Source organism: Vitis riparia, chromosome 13 (genome assembly GCF_004353265.1).
Source record: "Vitis riparia cultivar Riparia Gloire de Montpellier isolate 1030 chromosome 13, EGFV_Vit.rip_1.0, whole genome shotgun sequence".
Classification (NCBI taxonomy): Eukaryota; Viridiplantae; Streptophyta; class Magnoliopsida; order Vitales; family Vitaceae; genus Vitis; species Vitis riparia.
In genome coordinates, this window is record NC_048443.1 from 13,123,283 (window position 1) to 13,142,546 (window position 19,264).

A 19,264-nucleotide genomic window follows, 5' to 3' on the forward strand; every position below is an offset into this window, starting at 1 on the left:
AGGATAAAAATTTATTTTAATTTGGTTTTCTATGTTATCAAATATTTTTTAAAAATAACTTTTATGGTATTTTATTTTCAATCATTATTTATATATGTAGAATTAAACTTTTAAATAGCCAAAAAAAAATGAAAATAATATAACAACGAAGATATTTCTTAAAACAGTGTTTTCTATCAATTTTTATTTTTTTTTGTGTAAAAAATGGTTATTTTATTATTAAAGAAAAGACTATTTTAAAAAAATAGTTCCCGTCTTTAAAATAAGTTATTCGAAATATTTTTAGTAAAAGCAATTTTTTTTTTAAAGCGTTTTTAAAAAATCACCTATCAAATATTATTTCAAAAAAATATAAATAAATTTGTGATTATTTTTCAAGTTAAAAACGACATAAGCCCTCGGATCAGTGTTAAACGTACTCTTAAAATGCGTTAAAGGTTTTAGCATTTCTAATACTTTAATAATAAAAAAATTTTAAAAATTTTATGTAATAGAAATATTAAAACGCTCCTTAGAATCACTGTTAAACGGTTCTTAATCCACCGCAAAATATGGAAATTAATTACTTTTGGCATTTGCAAACAGGAAAGCGAGTTCAAAATGTCATGCAAACGGCGCCATTTTACTAGGTTTGAAACGACGCTCTCTCACCGACCAAACGGCAGATAGATCGTCTCTCCCGTGTCGTAGAAACTGAGAAATCAGCAATGAGTGACAAAATTTCAGGAAGCGATCCTTCGGTAATTGAAATCGAAAGCAATTTGGATAGCGGTCGAATCTCAGATGTGAAAGCATGGCTAGCCTCTCAATACGATGCCGCTGGCAAAGACGTCCCCGATTTCGAATACACTCCTCGAACCATCGGTCGTCTCCACAACCTCTCAACTCTCTCCCAAGCCAAAACCCAAGCTGCCGGCATACTAGCCACCGATTTCCGCCAAAAAGCCGCCGAATATCGTTGCCAAGGTTCTTTTTAATTTCATTATCTGCCTTCAGTTCATATTATTTATATTATATTGTTGTTGAAGCAACGTTTTTTGAAAATTTGGTGAACTGTAGCGGCTAGGGTTAGGGAGATATTGGAGAATGTGGGATTGCCACAAGAGGGTTTGCCTTCAAATGTGGTCGCATCAGCGCAGTGTCTTGCGAATGTGGCAAATTTGTTGAATACAAGAGATACTGAATTGAGTAGGTGGGTTGGGTTTTTGTTAATATTCCATTACCGATGTTCTTTATTATTAATTTTTTTTCCTGCTTTTAGGATTTTGGGTTTTATATAAGGGGAGATGTGGATTTAGTTTTCTTGTAGCAATGGGGGACATGTCTTTGAGGAAATCTGAAGTGGAGGAGAAGAGGGCTAAAGTGCAGAAGGAGTCCAAAATTCTTCTTGATTACACCCGAAAAGCAATTGCAAGGATGACTTATTTGAAAAGGTCAGTTCTAAAGGGTTCTGTTTATGTGTTTGTGTCAATTTGGGTTTGTTGGTGAAATTCTTAATTTATAGTTGGAAATGCTTTTGGTAGAATTCTTGGACAGCTGGAAGATGATGTAGCTCCATGTGAGGCTCAGATGGAAAATTGGAAGACAAACTTGGCAATAATGGCATCAAAAGAGCGACAATACCTGCAGCAATATCGTAACTATAAGGTACTACCACTGTGATTTCGGTAGTTTATTGTTGTGCCACTGAATTTCTCATTGTCTTGACTCTTCTTACCTGGTTGAGATAGCTTGTTTGTTTAGGTTTGGGAATTATTATCAGACATGAGCTGAAAATATTGGTATGGTTAATGCAACATCGTCATGCTGATCCTTGTGTGGTTGAGTCAGCTAGGTATCAATACATTTTTTTATTGAGAGAGTTCGATTTGGAAGTGCCTCGTGCATCTGTCAGTCTTTGGGAAGAGAATTGGTTAGATTACTCAATTGGAAACAAGTTGTCACAGATTTTACTAATGAGACATGGGTTGTATGAGATTACTTTTCAAGTACTATACTGATTTTGAATTTATCCTACTTTGTGCCATTCATAACTGATAATAGTTTGTCGAGATGTTTCGTAAAAGCTCAAGTTGTTAGTTATCTGGAGTCTACATCAGAAAGTTCTTATAGCAATTTTAAGGGATATTTCAGAATGCTGTGCATATAAATAGTTATTAGATCTCATATGCTCTTGATTAGTGAGATAGGTGTACAGCGGTATAAAATGTAAGTCTTTATGCATGTAAGCAAACATCATACTTCACTTTGTTTTATGGGCCATTCAATCACTACTGATTTGAAGTTTGATTTGGTAGGAAATCTGTTGATCTTTTATATTGGGGTCTTCAAACATTGGCTTGATTTTCCATGTAGTTTGTAAGGAGAAAAAATTGACTGGAGATGCATGTTATTTTAGGGTATGTTTAGGCCATTGCTTGTTTTTAGATCAAAATACTAGAGAAGGTAATCATATGCAAGAAGGTCAAAAAGAAGGAAGATAAGAGTTGAGACTGTGGATCATAATCCCAAATCTGGCATTACCACTAAGCTGGGTAGCACTGACAATTCTACTAGGGAGCAGTTAGCAGTGGCTATGTTGGACATGTGTCTGATGCTTCTCCCACACATTTTCCATGATAAAAAGGGCATGTTTGGCATGTATGCACTGCGTCACCATGTTTTCTGTGAACAGCATTAATGATCAATATCCCTCGACATGTGCAAGCTAACTGAGGAGACAATTTGTGGGAGAACTTGATAATGAGGGTGAAGAATTTTTAGATTTATATTATAAAGTTTTGGGGCACCATTTTGCAAGGACTTTTAATACAATTTGTGGGAGAACTTGATAATGAGGGTGAAGAATTTTTAGATTTATATTATAAAGTTTTGGGGCACCATTTTGCAAGCACTTTTAATATATTCTCCTAATTTACCTATAAAAAAAATAAAAAAAAAAACTATAATGTTTTGGGGCCAAGTGATGGCCCCTTGGGATTGATCGGCCTGCATTGGAGCACCCTTTCCTTGATCTTACCTCTTTGGCATTCTTGAGACATGAAAATGAGTACACTCCTTGGATACACAGTGGACTGTTGACTTCCTGTTTCTCTTTATTATACAAAGAGTTAAATATGATAGAGTGAAAAAGCAGTGAGTGCATGTGTGAGTATGTGAGTGAGTGAAAAAGCAGTGAGTGTCTATGAGTATGCATGAGAGAGAGTGTGAGTGGCATTCTTGAAACATAAAAATGAGTACACTCCTTGGATGCACAATGGACTTTTGACTCTGTGTCTGCCTATTATACAAAGAGTTAAATATAAGAGTGAAAAAGCAGTGAGTGTGTCTGTATGAGTATGTGAGGGAGAGAGAGCGTGAATTCTTCCTTTGTGAAATTTGGCAAGGCAAATAAAACAAATTTGTCGTTCCCTTCTTAGAGAGAGAGTTCTGCAAAAAAAGCTTTGATGCTCTTTTTTTTTTTTTTTGGATAGGCAAAAAGAGAAAAAATATATATTAAAGGTACCTAAGCAAATGGCAAAACAAAGTAAATGCTATGAATACATTTGATGCCACTTGCAATGCTAACGTATTTGTAGAAGAACAGAAAGATAAAACTATTCACACAAATGTAGATAGGGTTTTTACATAGTTTGGGTAACCATATCTTCATTCATAGATAAGAGAAAATCATTTTACTTTACCATAAAGAGTATTACAGAGTACCAAAAAAAGGAAAAAAAAACACATACAACTATTGAATCATGAAACATTATGTATTTCCTTGCTTTTTGCATCAACATCGGAATCACAAGCTCTTGTTCACTAAGTGTCTCCCACTCTTCTTCACATCTTTACCTACTTGATATAAGCTTTACTTGCCCCATTTCCATATAATAACTTTTTCCCCCATGACCTATAATATTAATAGAATCTATCTAACAATTTTGTAATTCTATAAGAAAACTAATTTTAAAAGGAAATACAAATATATAAAATGCTCTATTTCACATCTCTACATACTATTGATGCCTAAAACATCCTTAAGTTTTCCTACTCCTTGTATCTAGACCCTAAACCACAAGCCTTTGCTCCATTGAGTGTTTTTCACTTTTCTTTGCATCTTTGCATCTTTGCCTACTCAGTATAGGCTTTACATGCTCATCTCTATCTCACAATTTTTTTTCCCTCATGATTTATAATATTTATAACGTATTCCAAACAATTTTCCTTATTGTATAAGAAACTTATTTCCATATTGAATTGCAAATATATAAAATATTTTATTCAATATTCTTTTACCAAAAAGAATGTATATTGAATAAAAATTTTGAGATATTTTCTAATAATTTCCACCTTGGATCAAATTCCATCTTTATGTAATATTTGTGCAATGCGCACTTGCCTTTATAGACGCACACAACTAAACTAATATACCACATTGGGGAACTTATTTGAATTAAATTCTTACTCCATACCATGACTTTTTGGTGCACCACAATCTCTTTTGTGCGCGCCATAGACACTCCTTATTCAATGGATTCAAATTGTTCAACCACTTAACTATTCTGCCTTTCAAAATCTAATAAGTGTATGGGAAATACTACGCTTGTTCCAAATAATAAAGTACATACTCTATGTATCACTTTTCACTGGAAGAACAATTGACTCCACCATCAACCAAAATTCCTTTTGCAATCCTCTTGTGTATTCCACTCTCCTTGATTTTTCCAGAGTCTCAATCTTATATTCTTTTAGAAATTTGGACTTGGGCTTTGATACCACTTGTTTTTTTATTGATTTTTTTCCTTTATTTAGGATGTATTCAAGTGTCCATGTATGTTATTGATGCCCTTTTTAAGAGTCCCCGTATTTTTTTTTATAGGTAAATTTTTGTCCTCATTAGGACTTGAACCTAGAACCTCCCACAAACTCTTCCCATCCCTCTACCACTTGAGCCAGACCTCAAGCAGCAGAGTCTTATATTCTAGGACTTGTGAGTGTGAATGATGAACCTAGCTGAGACCCACACCAAATCCATGCAAGAGAGCTCTCTATTATACAAAGAGTTCAAGATGGTCTCTCTCTCTCTCTCATACACACATATTCACTGCTCTCTCTCTCGGTCATACACACACATAATGCTCTCTCTCTCTATCATACACACACATAATGCTATCTCTCTTGGTCATACACACTAAGCTCTCTCTCTCTCATACACACACATAATGGTCTTTCTCTTTGTCATACACACATATGGTCTCTCTCTCATACACATATACTCTTTGCAATTCTTTAAGAATTTATTCTGTTAGTTTGTCTATTAGTTCCTTATTTGTATGCATGTAATAGATTCCCTCCTAAACAAATTTGAGTATTCATTAATATCGGATCTTTTGTATCATTGAAATCCTTTAGGAGGTAATTTTTTTATTTTAATATATGTAATTCAAGATTTATTAAGAAAGAAACTTCTTTATATTATTTTTTTCAACGAGGACATGCAACAAAATAAATAGGAGAGAATGGCTACAAGATTGCTATCAAATCTCCTTGATACAAGGAATAAAATGCCATCCCTATAAAGTAGGGATATACATGGAAAAAATGAGATTTGGAATATTTATTCCTTATCTCTTTATTAACTAAGCAACTAATCCCTACAAAATAAGGATTTTTATTTTGAAATCTTGGAGGATTTTATTTTGAAATCCTATACTCCCTCTTAAGCTGGGAAATAGATATCAATCATTCCCAGCTTGGATATCAAGTCTTCAAATTTGACACGTGGAAGAGCCTTTGTGACAATATCAGCAACTTGGAGCCTTGTTGGAGTGTGAGTCAACTCGAGTGTCCCTTCTTCGACCTTTTCTTTGATGAAGTGATGATCAAGTTCCACGTGTTTGGTTCTATCATGATGAACCAGATTTTTTGTAATACTAATTGCTGCTTGATTATCATGGAAAATACGCATTAACCCTTTAGTTTCAATTTGTAATTCTCCAAGCAACCTTTTTAACCACATTCCTTCACAAATGCCTTGAGCTAGAGCTTTGAACTCTACCTTAGCATTGCTTCTTGCTACTACTAATTGTTTTTTACTTCTCCAAGTTACTAAATTTCCCTAAATATAGGTACAATACCCAGTTGTAGATCTTTAGTCATCTACAGATCTTGCCCAATCTGCATCAGAATAAACTTCAATCCCCCTATTGGATCATTTCCGGAAAAATAAACCTTTTCTTGGTGTCATCTTTAAATACCGAAGAATTTTGTATACAACTATAAAATGCTCTTCATTTGGATTATTCATGTATTGACTTACAACACTCACTGAAAAACCTATGTCAGGTTGTGTATGTGATAGGTAAATACCCACAAGGAGTTAATATCTCCCTTTGTCAACAGGCGGACTATTTGTCATTAGTCCAACTTTAGAGGTTGATTCCATGGGTGTGTCTAAAGGCTTGCACCTTATCATCCTTGTTTCCTTTAGTAAGTCTAGTATGTACTTTCATTGAGACACAACAATATCCCTTTTTGAGCGAGCTACCTCCATATCTAGGAAATATTTGAGATTTCATAGGTCCTTAACCTTAATTTCAAACTCTCTGGCCAACACTTCCTTCAAACTTCGTACTTCATCTGTATTGATTCCCAGTCACAATAATATCATCAACATAGACAATGAGAATGGCTATCTTTCCATCATTTGAATGTTTGATGAATAAGGTATGATCAGCCTGCCCTTGTGTGTACCCTTCACAACCCTTGTGAACCTGTCAAACCATGCTTTAGGAGACTATTTAAATCCATATAGAGACTTTTGAAGCTTGCAGACTTTTTCAATATTGGCACTATTTTCAAATCTCTGAGGGATTTCCATGTAGATTCCATCTTCTAGGTCTCCATTGAGAAAGACATTTTTTACATCCAATTGTTGAAGAGGCCAATCCAGATTGGTTGTAAGTGTGACAACAGTACTTTTATAGTATCAATTTTGGCTACGGGAGCAAATGTCTCCTAATAGTCTATATCATATGTTTGAGTAAATCCCTTAGCAACAAGTTTGCCTTTATACTGTTATATGCTTTCATCTGGTTTGTACTTAACAGTGAAAGTCCATTTACAACCAACTGGATGCTTTCCTTTGTGCAAATCTAACAGTTTCCAAGTTCCATTCTTTTTTATGGCCTTGATTTTATCACCAATTGTTTGTTTCCATTCAGGTTTTTGTAGGGCTTCATGGATACTCTTTGGGATCTCTACATTTGATAGATTAGTAACAAAAGCATAATACCGTGGGGATAATCTGTCATAAGAAATGAAAGTTAGGGATTGGGTGCTGAGTACATGACTTCACACCTTTCCTAAGAGCAATGGGTATATCAAGATCATCAGGAGCATCACTACTATGGGGATAATTTGTCATAAGAAATGAAGTTAGAGATTAGGTGTTGAGTACACAACCTCACACCTTTCCTAAGAGCAATGGGTATATCAAGATCATCAAGAGCATCACTAACTTGAGTATTATGAATTTTACCTAGACTTTCGGATTTAGATTGGATTCTCGATTTTGCTCAGGTTGAGTGTGGTACTCTAATTCCTCTTGAGGTCGTTTCCTCCTTGAGTAAACATGTAACTTAGTTTCTCTTGCATGTTGTGTATGAGTGGTGTGGATGGAGTGCGTAAAGGCTCAGAAGACTCGAGTGGCTCAGATGGCTCAGGTAGAGGTTGATTGATAGGAATACTTGGTTCAAACCTAGGAGATAATTCTTCTTGAACCCAAAAATTGCATTCTTGTAAATTTTCCTCCCCCAGGATGGGATTTTTGGTGTAAAAGGGTTATTTTTCAAAGAAGGTGACATCCAAGTTAACATAAAATTTCCTAGTGATAGGTGAATAGCACTTATACCCTTTTTGTGTAGGAGGGTAGCCAAGGAATAGACATTTGGTGGCCTTTGGATCGAGCTTACTGTGATGATGATCATATATGGGAACAAAGGCCATACATCCAAAAAATTTGGGTGGTAAGGTGGACATAAAGTGTGCATCAGGATAGTTTTGAAGAAGTTTCTAGAGTGGTGTTTGGAGTTGAAGAGTTTTAAAGGGCATTCTATTGATAAGGTATGCGGATGTGAGATTGACTTCACCCCAAAAAATTTTAGGCACATTCATGGTAAACATGATTGATCTCGCAACACCAAGAACGTGTCTATTTTTCTACTTGGCCACACCATTTTGTTGAGGGGTATCAATACAAGAACTTTGATGAATTATTCCTTGGTTCACAAAGTATCCTCCTAGATTTGAATTAAAATATTCTCAGGCATTATCAAATCTAAAAATTTTGACTTTTGCCTGAAACTCATTTTGGATCATATTATGAAATCTTTTAAAAATGGGACCAACTTCAGATTTTTCTTTCATTAAGCAAACCCATGTAACCCTAGTATGATCATCAATAAAAGATACAAACTATCTAGATCCTGTGACATTATTGATTCCAAAGGGATCCCAAATGTCACTATGGAAAACTGGTTCTTGCATGTTTTGAAAGTTGACAAATTTGACATTGAAAAGACTTAGCATTGGAATTTTTAAATAACTTTGGAAACAAGTTTTTCAGGTACAAAAAATTTGGATGTCCTAATCTATAGTGCCACAACTTGATGACACTATCATTATTTGGAGAATTAAAGGGAATAGAGAAAGACGCACTACATGTAATTTGAGTTTGTTTCTTAGGACTATTAAGAACCTCAAGAAGATAGTCCTGCACATTCCTTAGCATTGCCAATCATCCTCCCCGATTCCAAGCCTTGAAATTCACAATGTGTTGAATAAAAGTTAGTGACAATTTAAGTCTTTGGAAAGCTTGCTAATTGATAGTAGATTGCAGATAATATTTGGAACCAATAAGACTGATTTTAGAATTAAGTCTTTAGTGAGACATATTGATCCTATTCCCACCACCTTGGACATAGAACCATCAGCAATACGAACTATAAAGTTCTCAAAACACAAGTTGTAATTGTGAAGTAAATCAACATTACCAGTCATATGGTTGGAAGCCTCCGAGTCTATTATCCATTGGTTATTCTTCTCCTTTTGAGAGCTCAAGGCAATTGAAAAACTACCTTTTTGAGCAACCAAAGCTGCTGCTGTTGAGTTTGTTTGGGAAGCAGCAATCTGAGAGATAATTTCTGAATAATCTTTACTTGTTCTTTGCTGAAAAGTGCGGACTTCTCGGTTGTCTGCTACAGTAAGTACTTAATTCTGAAATCCTACAGTAATTAAACTTGGAATCTTGCACCAAACTCTTGCAACCTGAAGACTAGTAAGTACTTAATTCTGCTTATGTAAAAATTGTTTGATTTTCCAGGCCATTTTTTGTTGCCATTAAATTGTTGTTTATCTATTTATTGACCATGCATTGTTGAATTTATATCTTACAAGATCTTTATATCTAAATTTATTTTGTGCATTTTCATTCTAAATAGCTCTCTGTTAGCAGGCATTACTTAATCGTGTGGGCTACACCCCAGAGATCAGCCATGGGGTGTTGGTTGAAATGGCTGAGCACAGGAAGGATTTGGAGAAGAAAACAAAGCCCATCCTTGATACTTTGAGAAGCTACCAGGACTTGCCTCCTGTAATCAATTCATTACTATGATCAACAAAGCTTCACTTTTACACATCTCTTGCATATTTTTTACAGGAAAATAGTCAGATTAAATTCTTGCTTTTTCTGCAGGATAAAGCCTTGGCTGCTCTAGCCATTGAGGACAAGAAAAGGCAGTATGCTGCTGCAGAGAAGCGCCTTGAAGATGTGTTGCAATCAGCTCTTGCCACTTCTGAGTAACATGCCAGAGCTTGTTCCTCCTGTATCACGAGTCCCTAACACATACACTCAGGTTGCTGTCTTGGCTTCGTCTGTCTAGCCAAGCTAATGCAGGTAAGTGTTCACTCTTGATCTCCAACTATCTTCTTTGTGGAAGATTTTGTTTCTTTCTTCATCATTTGTTGAAATCTATCATGTAAAAATCCCAACTTTCTGGTATAGAAGTTCAAACACAAGCACAATGGTTCATCAGTACCAGTTTCTACTTATATTAGGAACCATGTGATTGGGATGGCATGAAACATAACGATATCGTTGTTTTCCCTTTTTTTTGGAAGATTAGCCAATTCTGTCCAATTGAGAATAGTAAAGAATACTAATTGCATGGCACCCACTTAGAAAGTTGCCTTATGGCGGTTTATATGTGGCAGAGAAGTTCTACACTGTAGAGAAACGGTCAAGAATCTTTTTTCCTTGATTAGAGTTTTTGGTTATAATTGTATATTAGATGGTTGATTTTATTTATGTAATGTATTAGTCAGGATATTATAGGAAATTAGGTGTATTAGTTGTAAAGACATGTTAGTCTTCATAGCCTAGCTGATAGTCTCTATTTCCTTTTTTATTCATAGCAATATTGTGTATATATTCAGCCCTATATACCAATTATGAAATCAATGAAAAATTTGGAAATCTTTTCCTAAGAAAACCAAGGATGAAAATTTTAGATAATTTCGATAAAATTTCTCATATTGGGGACCGACAACCGACGAAACAAAACAGGAGGGTGAAAAATTGACGGGGTGGTTTTTAGGAAAAAATAGGCCGAAATTTTGGCATTTACCAATTAATTGGTGAAGCAGGGAAAATATCTCCAGATTTCGCCAAAAAAAATGCTGCCAGCTCTAATGCAGGCCACCTTCAACATGGGTCGAGCTGCAAATCAAAGCTCAAAATGCCTTATTTTCTACTTGTAGTTGAGGGAACTCGAACCCCAAACAAAAGATTCAACCTACACCTGGCCCACCACTGGGAGCAAGCTCGACCCTTTTAAACATATTACACCATAATATATATATATATATTAAAAGTTATCATATAAAAAATAATTAAAAATATTTTAAAGAACAAATTAATTATAATTATTTTATAATTAAATGAATTTTTTCATTTAATTAATTACCAAAAATATAAAAATTATCATGATAACTTTCTTTATAGTGTGTTTAGTATTATTAATATATTAATTAAATATTAAAAATTATGCATATATCATCGTTTATTTTATATCATTTAATACAATTGAATTAAATGTATCATAATTTTAATATTAAATATATTTTAAAATTAGACATATATAATCAAATATCATAATATTTTTATCGGATAATATTGGATGTAATTTAATGAATATACACTTATAAAATTTATATTTTTTTATCAACGCATACAAAATTATTATTAAATATGATAAATTATATCATACATATATCAAATTATTCAACAAAACAACTTGAAAATGTCTATTATACTTTTAATTACATTTCTATGAGATTTTTCTTACATTGTCACGAGTTTTGATGAATTTTAATCTTACCAAATTTCTTTTCAAAATATCCGCCAACGTATATCCGATATATCTTATATATTTATAAAATCGAAGTACCGATATATTCGTAATTACCAATATTTTCATCCTTGAAGAAAACAACCTGGTGTCAGAGCCAAATATTCGGCCAAAGAGTGAGTGATATCGTCATCTTCCTAATAGAGAGATGGTGGAGAAAGGAGTTGAGACAGGAAAGAAGCTGGTGACCAGTTCAAATCCCTCTCCAACTGAAAACCCAGCGATTCAGAAAATAACCCATAAGTTGAACGGAGAAAATTTTCTCCAATGGGCACAATCAATACGATTCTTCATAAGTGTTAGAGGCAAGATGGGGTATTTGGATGGCACACACAAGCCTGTTTTGCCCAGAGAAGTTGGATATCAAACCTGATTTGTTGAAAACTCAATGGTGATGGCTTACTTTACAACACAACAAAGGAGATTTGGGATGCAACTAATCTAATGTACTCAAATCTGGGAAATGACTCTAAACTCTATGAGTTGAGTGAGAAGGCAAGGGCAATTCAGCAAGGAGACTTGTCAGTAATGGCCTATTTCAATTCTTTAAATATTTTGTATCAAGAAATTGATTTGTACCAGGATATTGTGTGGAAAAACCCAGAGGATCATGCCACTTACCGAAAGTTGATTGAAAAGGAAAGAGTCTTTAAATTCCTTTCTGGTTTGCGGTCTGAGTTTGATCAAGAAAGGGGTAGGATTTTGAGTAGCTCGCCCATTCCATCTCTTCGGGAGGTCTTCAACTCGATAAGGGGAGAAGAGAGTCGCATAGGCTTTATAATGAGTGGACCGAAGTCAACTGCAGCTAAAACATCTACATTATCAACAGCAAATCAGCCGACTACAGGAAACAAAAATATTAGAGCAAATTTGGTCTATGTTGCAGGGAAAAAGGATGACAAAGATAGTCTATGGTGTGATCATTGCCAGAAACCACAACACACAAGAGATAGCTGCTGGAAAATTCATGGGAGACCAGCGAATTTACCCCAGAACTTTGGAAAAGGTCGTGGTTGGAATAATGGTGGTAGAGAACGAGGTTGGAACCCAGGATCAGATGGGGGCCGAGGCTTCCAAGCAATAGCAGATTTTTCAAAATAGCCCAAGCAAGGAGATACTGGAGTTCCAAACCCTACCAAGGAGCAACTTGAGCAATTCTATTAGTTTATATTCCAAAATTCCCAAAATATTATGTCTGCAAATTTGGCCTAGTCAGGTAATTTTAGTACAACCCTTTCTACTAAATACTTGAAATCTGACTCCTAGATCATAGATTCAGGAGTAACCGATCATATGACAGGGAATTCAAGTCTGTTTTGTTCTTATACTCCTTGTAATGGGACTCAAACGGTAAAAATTGTTGATGGTTCGTCTTAAATCTGTATTACATGTGCCTAACTTGTCTTGCAATCTTGTTTCCATTAGCAAATTTGCCAAGACTTGAACTGCATTGCTAATTTTCATCCAAAACATTGTCTTTTTCAGGATCTGTGTATGGGGAAGAAGATTGGTAGTGCTAGGGAGGTCGATGGACTATTTCTCTTAGAAGAAAAAATGCAAGGTGGTGAAATGAAAGGGGTGTATCAAGCTGAAAGTAGTATAGCAGAGAATAAAGAAATCTGGTTGTGGCATTGTAGACTAGGACACCTTAGTTTCTCTTATCTAAAACTGTTGTTACCTAGTTTATTCAAGAATAAAGATATTTCTCAATTTAAATGTGAGAATTGTGAGTATGCCAAACACCATAGGGCTTCTTTTCCCATTCAAATTTATGAAAAATCTTGTCTTTTCATGTTAATTCATAGTTATATTAGGGGACCCTCTCGTGTTAAAACTAATACTGGAGTTCATTGGTTTATAACATTCATTGATGATCACACTAGAGTGTGTTAGGTGTATTTGTTGAACAAAAAGTCTAAAGCTGCTAGTGTGTTTAAACAATTTCACAAGATGATCTTAAATCAATTTGAAACTAGCATTAAGATCCTTCACACAGATAATGGGAGAGAGTATTACTCAAATATTCTAGGAGAGCATCTACAAAAAGAAGGAATCATTCATCATTCATCATTCATCATGTATTGACACTCCACAACAAAATGGAGTGTTGGAAAGAAAAAATCATCACCTTGAAGTTGCCCGTGACATGATGTTCCAAATGAACATTCCAAAGTTGTTATAGGGAGAAGCTATTTTGACAACATCCTATTTGATCAATAGAATGCCAACCCATGTCCTAAGATATGAAACTCCCATAAATACCCTAAAACAATGTTTTCCTGCCTCTCATCATTTGTTTTCATCCCTAACTCCTGAGTTTTTTGGTTGCACAGGTTGTGTCCATATTAATGGCCACAATCGTAGCAAGTTTGATCCTAGGGCACATAAATGCATTTTCCTTGGATATCACCCAACTTAGAAAGGCTATAAGTGTTATCACCCACGATCACAAAAGTATTTTACATCTATGGATATATCTTTCTTTGAGAACCAACCTTACAGCACCCATAATTCTCTTCAAGGGGAGATTAGAGGAGAAGAGAATTTTTGGGAATGTCCCAAGGAAAGGAGTCATAGGGGGAGAGATAGGAGAAATTGGAGGAATTCTTGAAATTATTTTAGTTGAAGAAAAAAAGGAAGGAAGAGAACCAAAATGAAGAAAAAAAGAAAGGAAGAGAGCTAGAAAAAAAAAATTGACAAGGAGAAGAAGTGGATTACATATTCCAAGAGAAGAGGAAGAAATCCATCTCCTCTTGTAGAGGGTCAATCTTCAACTCCGGAAACAAAGTTGAGCACTCAAGTAAATCCATTTCCTAAACCCTTGTTTGATGATCTTGATTTACCTATTGCTCTCAAAAAATCTAGCCGATCCTACACACAACATCCTCTCGCTCAATTTGTTTCCTATGGTGCTCTAAATGGCTCATTTAGAGCATTTGCCACTAATTTGTCTCGTGTTAGTATTCCTCCTGATGTTCATGAAGCACTGCAACTTCCAGAATGGCTAGAAGCAATTAATGAAGAGATGAAAGCTCTCTTTAAAAATCATACTTGGGAAGTTATTGATCTTCCAATAAGAAAGAAACTAGTGAGGTTCAAGTGGGTGTTCACACTCAAGTTCAAAGCAAATGGAAGCATAGAAAGATATAAAGCAAAACCGGTGGCTAAAGGTTACACCCAGACATTTGGTATTGATTACCAAGAGACCTTTGCCCTAGTAGCAAAGATACATACAATGAGAGTTCTACTGTCTATTGCAGCAAAGATGGGTTGGGCTCTACAACAAATTGATGTAAAAAATGCCTTCTTACTTGGTGACTTGGAAGAAGAGGTGTTCATGGAGTTGCTGCTAGGGTTTGAAGATCAATTAGGTAGAGGAAAAGTGTGTAGGCTGAATAAATCTTTGTATGGCTTGAAGCAGTTGCTAAGGGCTTGGTTCAAAAGTACATTCAATCGGTGAAAAGCATGGGATATACTCGACGGGTAGACCGACCACACAATGTTTTACAAACATTCTTGTAATGGTAAAATAACTATTTTGGTAGTTTATGTTGATGGCATTATCCTCATAGGAAGTGATGGAGAGATGCTCAGATTGAAGAAAGCTTTGGCAGAGTCATTTGAAATCAAAGACCTGGGAAACTTGCAATATTTCTTAGGTATTAAGGTAGCTCAATCAAGAAAGGGAATTGTCTTGTCTCAAAGGAAGTATGTTCTAAATCTTCTCAAAGAGACAAGCATGTTAGGATGCAAACCTATTGACACCCTAATAGATGTGAACATCAAGATGAGTACTCATACAGGTGGTAAGGAGGTTGATAGAGAAGGTTATCAAAGACTAGTGGGGAAGTTAATTTACCTCTCACACACTCGTCCAGACATTGCCTTTGCTGTCAGTTTAGTAAGCCAGTTTATGCACAATCCCAAGGAAGATCATCTACAAGCAGTATTTAGAATCTTAGATAACTCAAAGGGTCTCCTGGAAGAGGACTGTTATTCTCTAAACAAGACGAGTTTAAATGTGGAAGCTTTTACTGATGTTGATTGGGCAAGTTGTATGGATGATAGAAGGTCTACCTCAGGTTATTACATTCTTAGGAGAGAATCTAATAACGTGGAGAAGTAAGAAGCAAGCAGTTGTGAGGTCTACACGGAAGCTGAATTTAGAACATTGGCTCTTGGAATCTGTGAGCTTATCTAGATAAAGTCATTGATGAGTGAATTGAGAATGCCCCTGATGATACCAATGAGGCTTTATTGTGACAATAAAGTTGTCATTAGTATTGCCCATAACCTAATTCAACATGATAGAACCAAGCACTTGGAGATTGATCGACACTTCATGAAAGAGAAGATAGAAGTTGGGCTTATAAACTTGTCTCACGTTTCTTCAAGTAACCAGGTAGCAGTTATATTAACAAAAGGGCTTACTAGACATCAATTCAAGGAGTTCGAAAGCAAGCTGGGAATGGAAGATATCTACCATCCAGCTCCAGGGGAGTGTAGAGAATCAGTCAAGAATCTTTTTTCCTTAATTAGAGTTTTTGGTTATAATTGTATATTATCTGGCTGATTTGATTTCTGTAATTTATTAGTCAAGATATTATAGGAAATTAGGTGTATTAGGTCTATTTCCTTTTTTATTCTTAGCTATACTGTGTATATATTCAGCCCTGTATTCCAATTTTGAAATCAATGAAACATCTGGAAATCTTTTCCTAAGAAAACCACACACACCATTGTTGTAGGCCTCTGAAATAAGACATTGATAACGCTAAGAGCTTTGCCCACCAAGCTCCAACATTTGGAATTACAATGTCAGAAGTGATTTTAAGTTCTCGGGATATGAAAACACTTAGAAAACTAGTACCTTTTGATGCCCATTTGGAACCTGGTAAATACCTTGAACGGGAAACTCATTCCGCTACACCTCAGGCTTCAACATGCTGTTGGTTTTCCACCTTCAACACTTGCAGATCCTCCAGTCTGTCTCTGTTCCCTTCATTTGGAACTTTTGCAGCCCATTTGGGAGAAGATTGGAATTCTGCTTGTGTTTGGTAAACCACCATAATTTTATTTATTTTATTTTTAGTTATTTGTCACCCGTCTTTGTATTCTTGTCAAGTCCCAAGCACAATGACTAGTACCCAATAAGTATTTAGGTGTCAAACCCAAGAGAGTGACTGAAAATTGAGTTTTAGGAGATAGAAAGACAAGTTTTGGTATTTCTGTTCTTAATATAGAAGAGATAAAGCTAGAAAGTAAGAAAATCTAATATTTATGTCTAATCTAAGAGCCTTAGGGGACATATTTTTCTTTTCTTTTCTTTTTGTGAAAGTATGGGTGAGATCTAGCAGTTCACCAATTTTTTTAGACAGACTGATAGCTGATGAGTTATGGTGAAAACCAGTGGCCTACAAGCTTTTGGAAGAAAGCCATAACTAGAAATTCCACAAGTAAACCCAAAAATCTGATATGAATTAATCTTAAGTCTCTGTATGAACACCCATAAGCCAAGAATAATCCATTTAAACCACTAATAACCAGATTCAACGGCAAGTGGCAATCAACACCAAGAAATAAATAACCTAAATCGAAATAAGAACTCAACAAGCCCAAGCTGCAAAAGAGCTCCACGAATGAGAGGAATAAACTGAAATTTAATTTGAATATACCTGTATGAATAAATTGTCACCAAACAAAATCCCATTCTTCCCACTTGCTTCAGAGTGGCTTCAGCACTTTCTATGGTAACTTTATCATCAGTTGCATCGCAGTTCAGTATTCCTAAATTATAATACTTTCTACATGCGGTACTTTGGTTATTCTGATATCCTTAACTTCCTCTTAAACTAAAGTTCAGATAATCAGTCAATTATATACAGGCAATGATATAGTTCTTTTTTATAACCTCCTTTTGAAGTAAACGACTTTACTTGCACTTTAGATCTTATAATAGCAAGATCAGAGAATGATGAATATAATTTGGTTATATTTGATTGGTCGAAGAATCCATTCACTTGCTGCAGGGGGTGATTCCAAAACTTCGATCTTTGCACAAATCAGTCCTTCAGAACAGGACTTGGGGTGAAACTCCTAAGTTCATTGAACTTTGCAACTGGAGTTCGAGGGGTGGAGTTAGGTCCTGCCAAGAGGCAGATTGATATGGGTGAGCTTCAAAAGATGAAAATGATGGTAAGCTCAAAACTGTTTAATAGGAATGTTCTTTTGGTCAACTATGTCCTACACACATTAGCATGTCCATATGTTGAATTCTTTTAAACTGTAATCTGAATGAATTAATACTTAGCTTCTGATTTTCTGAAGCTTGATAAAGTAAAGCAAGAATCCAACTCAAAAGATGAGGCTTTGGGGAAATTAGAATAGAACTTTCAGAATTTGGAAGGCCAAAAGCAAGGATCGGATTTGCAGGAATCAAAAGGAAAAGGTTTATGAACTAGAACTCCAGCTTGAGTCAAAGACAGAGTTATGTAGACAGCTGTAGAAGCAGTTGTTGCAACTCTCAGAGGGAGTGAAGGAGGAGGAAATTGGCTTGACACTCCAGCAAAAGGTTGCTTCTTAGGTGAGTTATTTTGATTTCAATTTCTTACTTTGTCACGGTTAACCAACAATTGGCCCATCTAACCCTACTATTCTTGCACAAGGTCAAGGAACTAGAGAAAAAAGTGAAAGAGCATGAGCTTGAGGAGTTCAAGACATGATGACGACTCCCTCCATACCATATGCCATTGGTGACTGCAATGGTATTAGAGGTTAATTGAAAAGACATGTTTAACCTCGTGTACAATTGAATATTATGGATGATTGATATGACCTAAGAAGTGTAAATGATATAGTAATTTCTCTACATGTATTAAGCAGGTCGAGCAGCTTGAAAACCAGTTGAAAGAGAGGACACAAGATTTTGAACTTAGTACTAGTACAAAAGGTTGCTACAAGCCTACAACTAATGAAATGTTACAAAATTTTCTCCCTTATCATTATGAATCTTTTCAATTTTCAAAATTTCTCCTGAGACTACTCAATCAAAACCCAGAAAATTCCTGCTAATGGGATATTGGTGATACTGTTTTTGTATAGGGTGCTTCTGTATAAGAGGTCAGCCATGTGGGACGATGAGGTGTCAATAGTTTAAGGTGAGAATGGAGCAGAGTGTGAAGCAAGATTGAGTTGGAGAGAGTGACATTGGAATCAAGGAGAGAACCACGAAAGCAGAAAATTTTCCTCTTCATTGGCTCAAAATAGAGCCTTTTGATAGCGTCCCCCGAAATAGTAACTCACATATTAATGCATCAATGATGATGTGGAAGCTTTGAAAAGTGACAATATATTCAGCCGTGTGACAAAGACACTATGGTCTTTCCTCCCTCTCGTTCTAGCCAAGAGAGGTTGATGCATTTTAATAGTACATACTTCAACCCCAACGAGTCTCCAATTTTATCCATTAAACCAAGGCCCTCAATCTCAAAATGCTCAATGGTGGGAAGACCAACTTCACCATGGAGATGCACCAAGTCCATTTTGAACCTTCCAAGTGCTACTTCTAACTTGGGCAGGTATATAAGCATAAGGGTGTCGTGTTAAGAGTCCGTTTAATAGTCATTTTAAGAAGTGATTCTAATATTTCTAATATTTAAATTTTTTTATTTTTCAAGTGTTAGAAGAGGGATAGAAACACTTCTTAAAATCATTGTCAAACATGTTCGACATCTTTAAAAGGGATAAAAAAGATCATCTCATCATACGGAGAAATCATTTTTCTTGTAATAGGAGGGAAACAATCAACCCTC

At 35.4% G+C, this 19,264-nt stretch overlaps 1 protein-coding gene across 4 annotated transcripts; it reads left to right on the forward strand.

Annotated features, from left to right (window-relative positions):
* Positions 1–586: 586 nt before the first annotated feature.
* LOC117927787 (AUGMIN subunit 1-like) lies at positions 587–17,894 on the forward strand. 4 transcript variants are annotated; one of them, XM_034847470.1, is made up of 8 exons: positions 587–966; positions 1,060–1,192; positions 1,299–1,433; positions 1,524–1,647; positions 9,500–9,637; positions 9,740–9,940; positions 17,483–17,648; positions 17,781–17,894. In XM_034847470.1, the coding sequence occupies exons 1-6, from the start codon at positions 708–710 to the stop codon at positions 9,845–9,847; spliced, it is 897 nt and encodes a 298-aa protein (XP_034703361.1). In that variant the 5' UTR covers positions 587–707; the 3' UTR covers positions 9,848–9,940; positions 17,483–17,648; positions 17,781–17,894. The 4 variants fall into 4 exon arrangements, with proteins under 4 accessions (XP_034703361.1, XP_034703359.1, XP_034703360.1 ...); XM_034847468.1 differs by lacking the exons at positions 587–966; positions 1,060–1,192 and having other exon boundaries at positions 1,262–1,433; positions 17,764–17,894; XM_034847471.1 differs by lacking the exons at positions 587–966; positions 1,060–1,192 and having other exon boundaries at positions 1,369–1,433; positions 1,505–1,647.
* Positions 17,895–19,264: the final 1,370 nt, after the last annotated feature.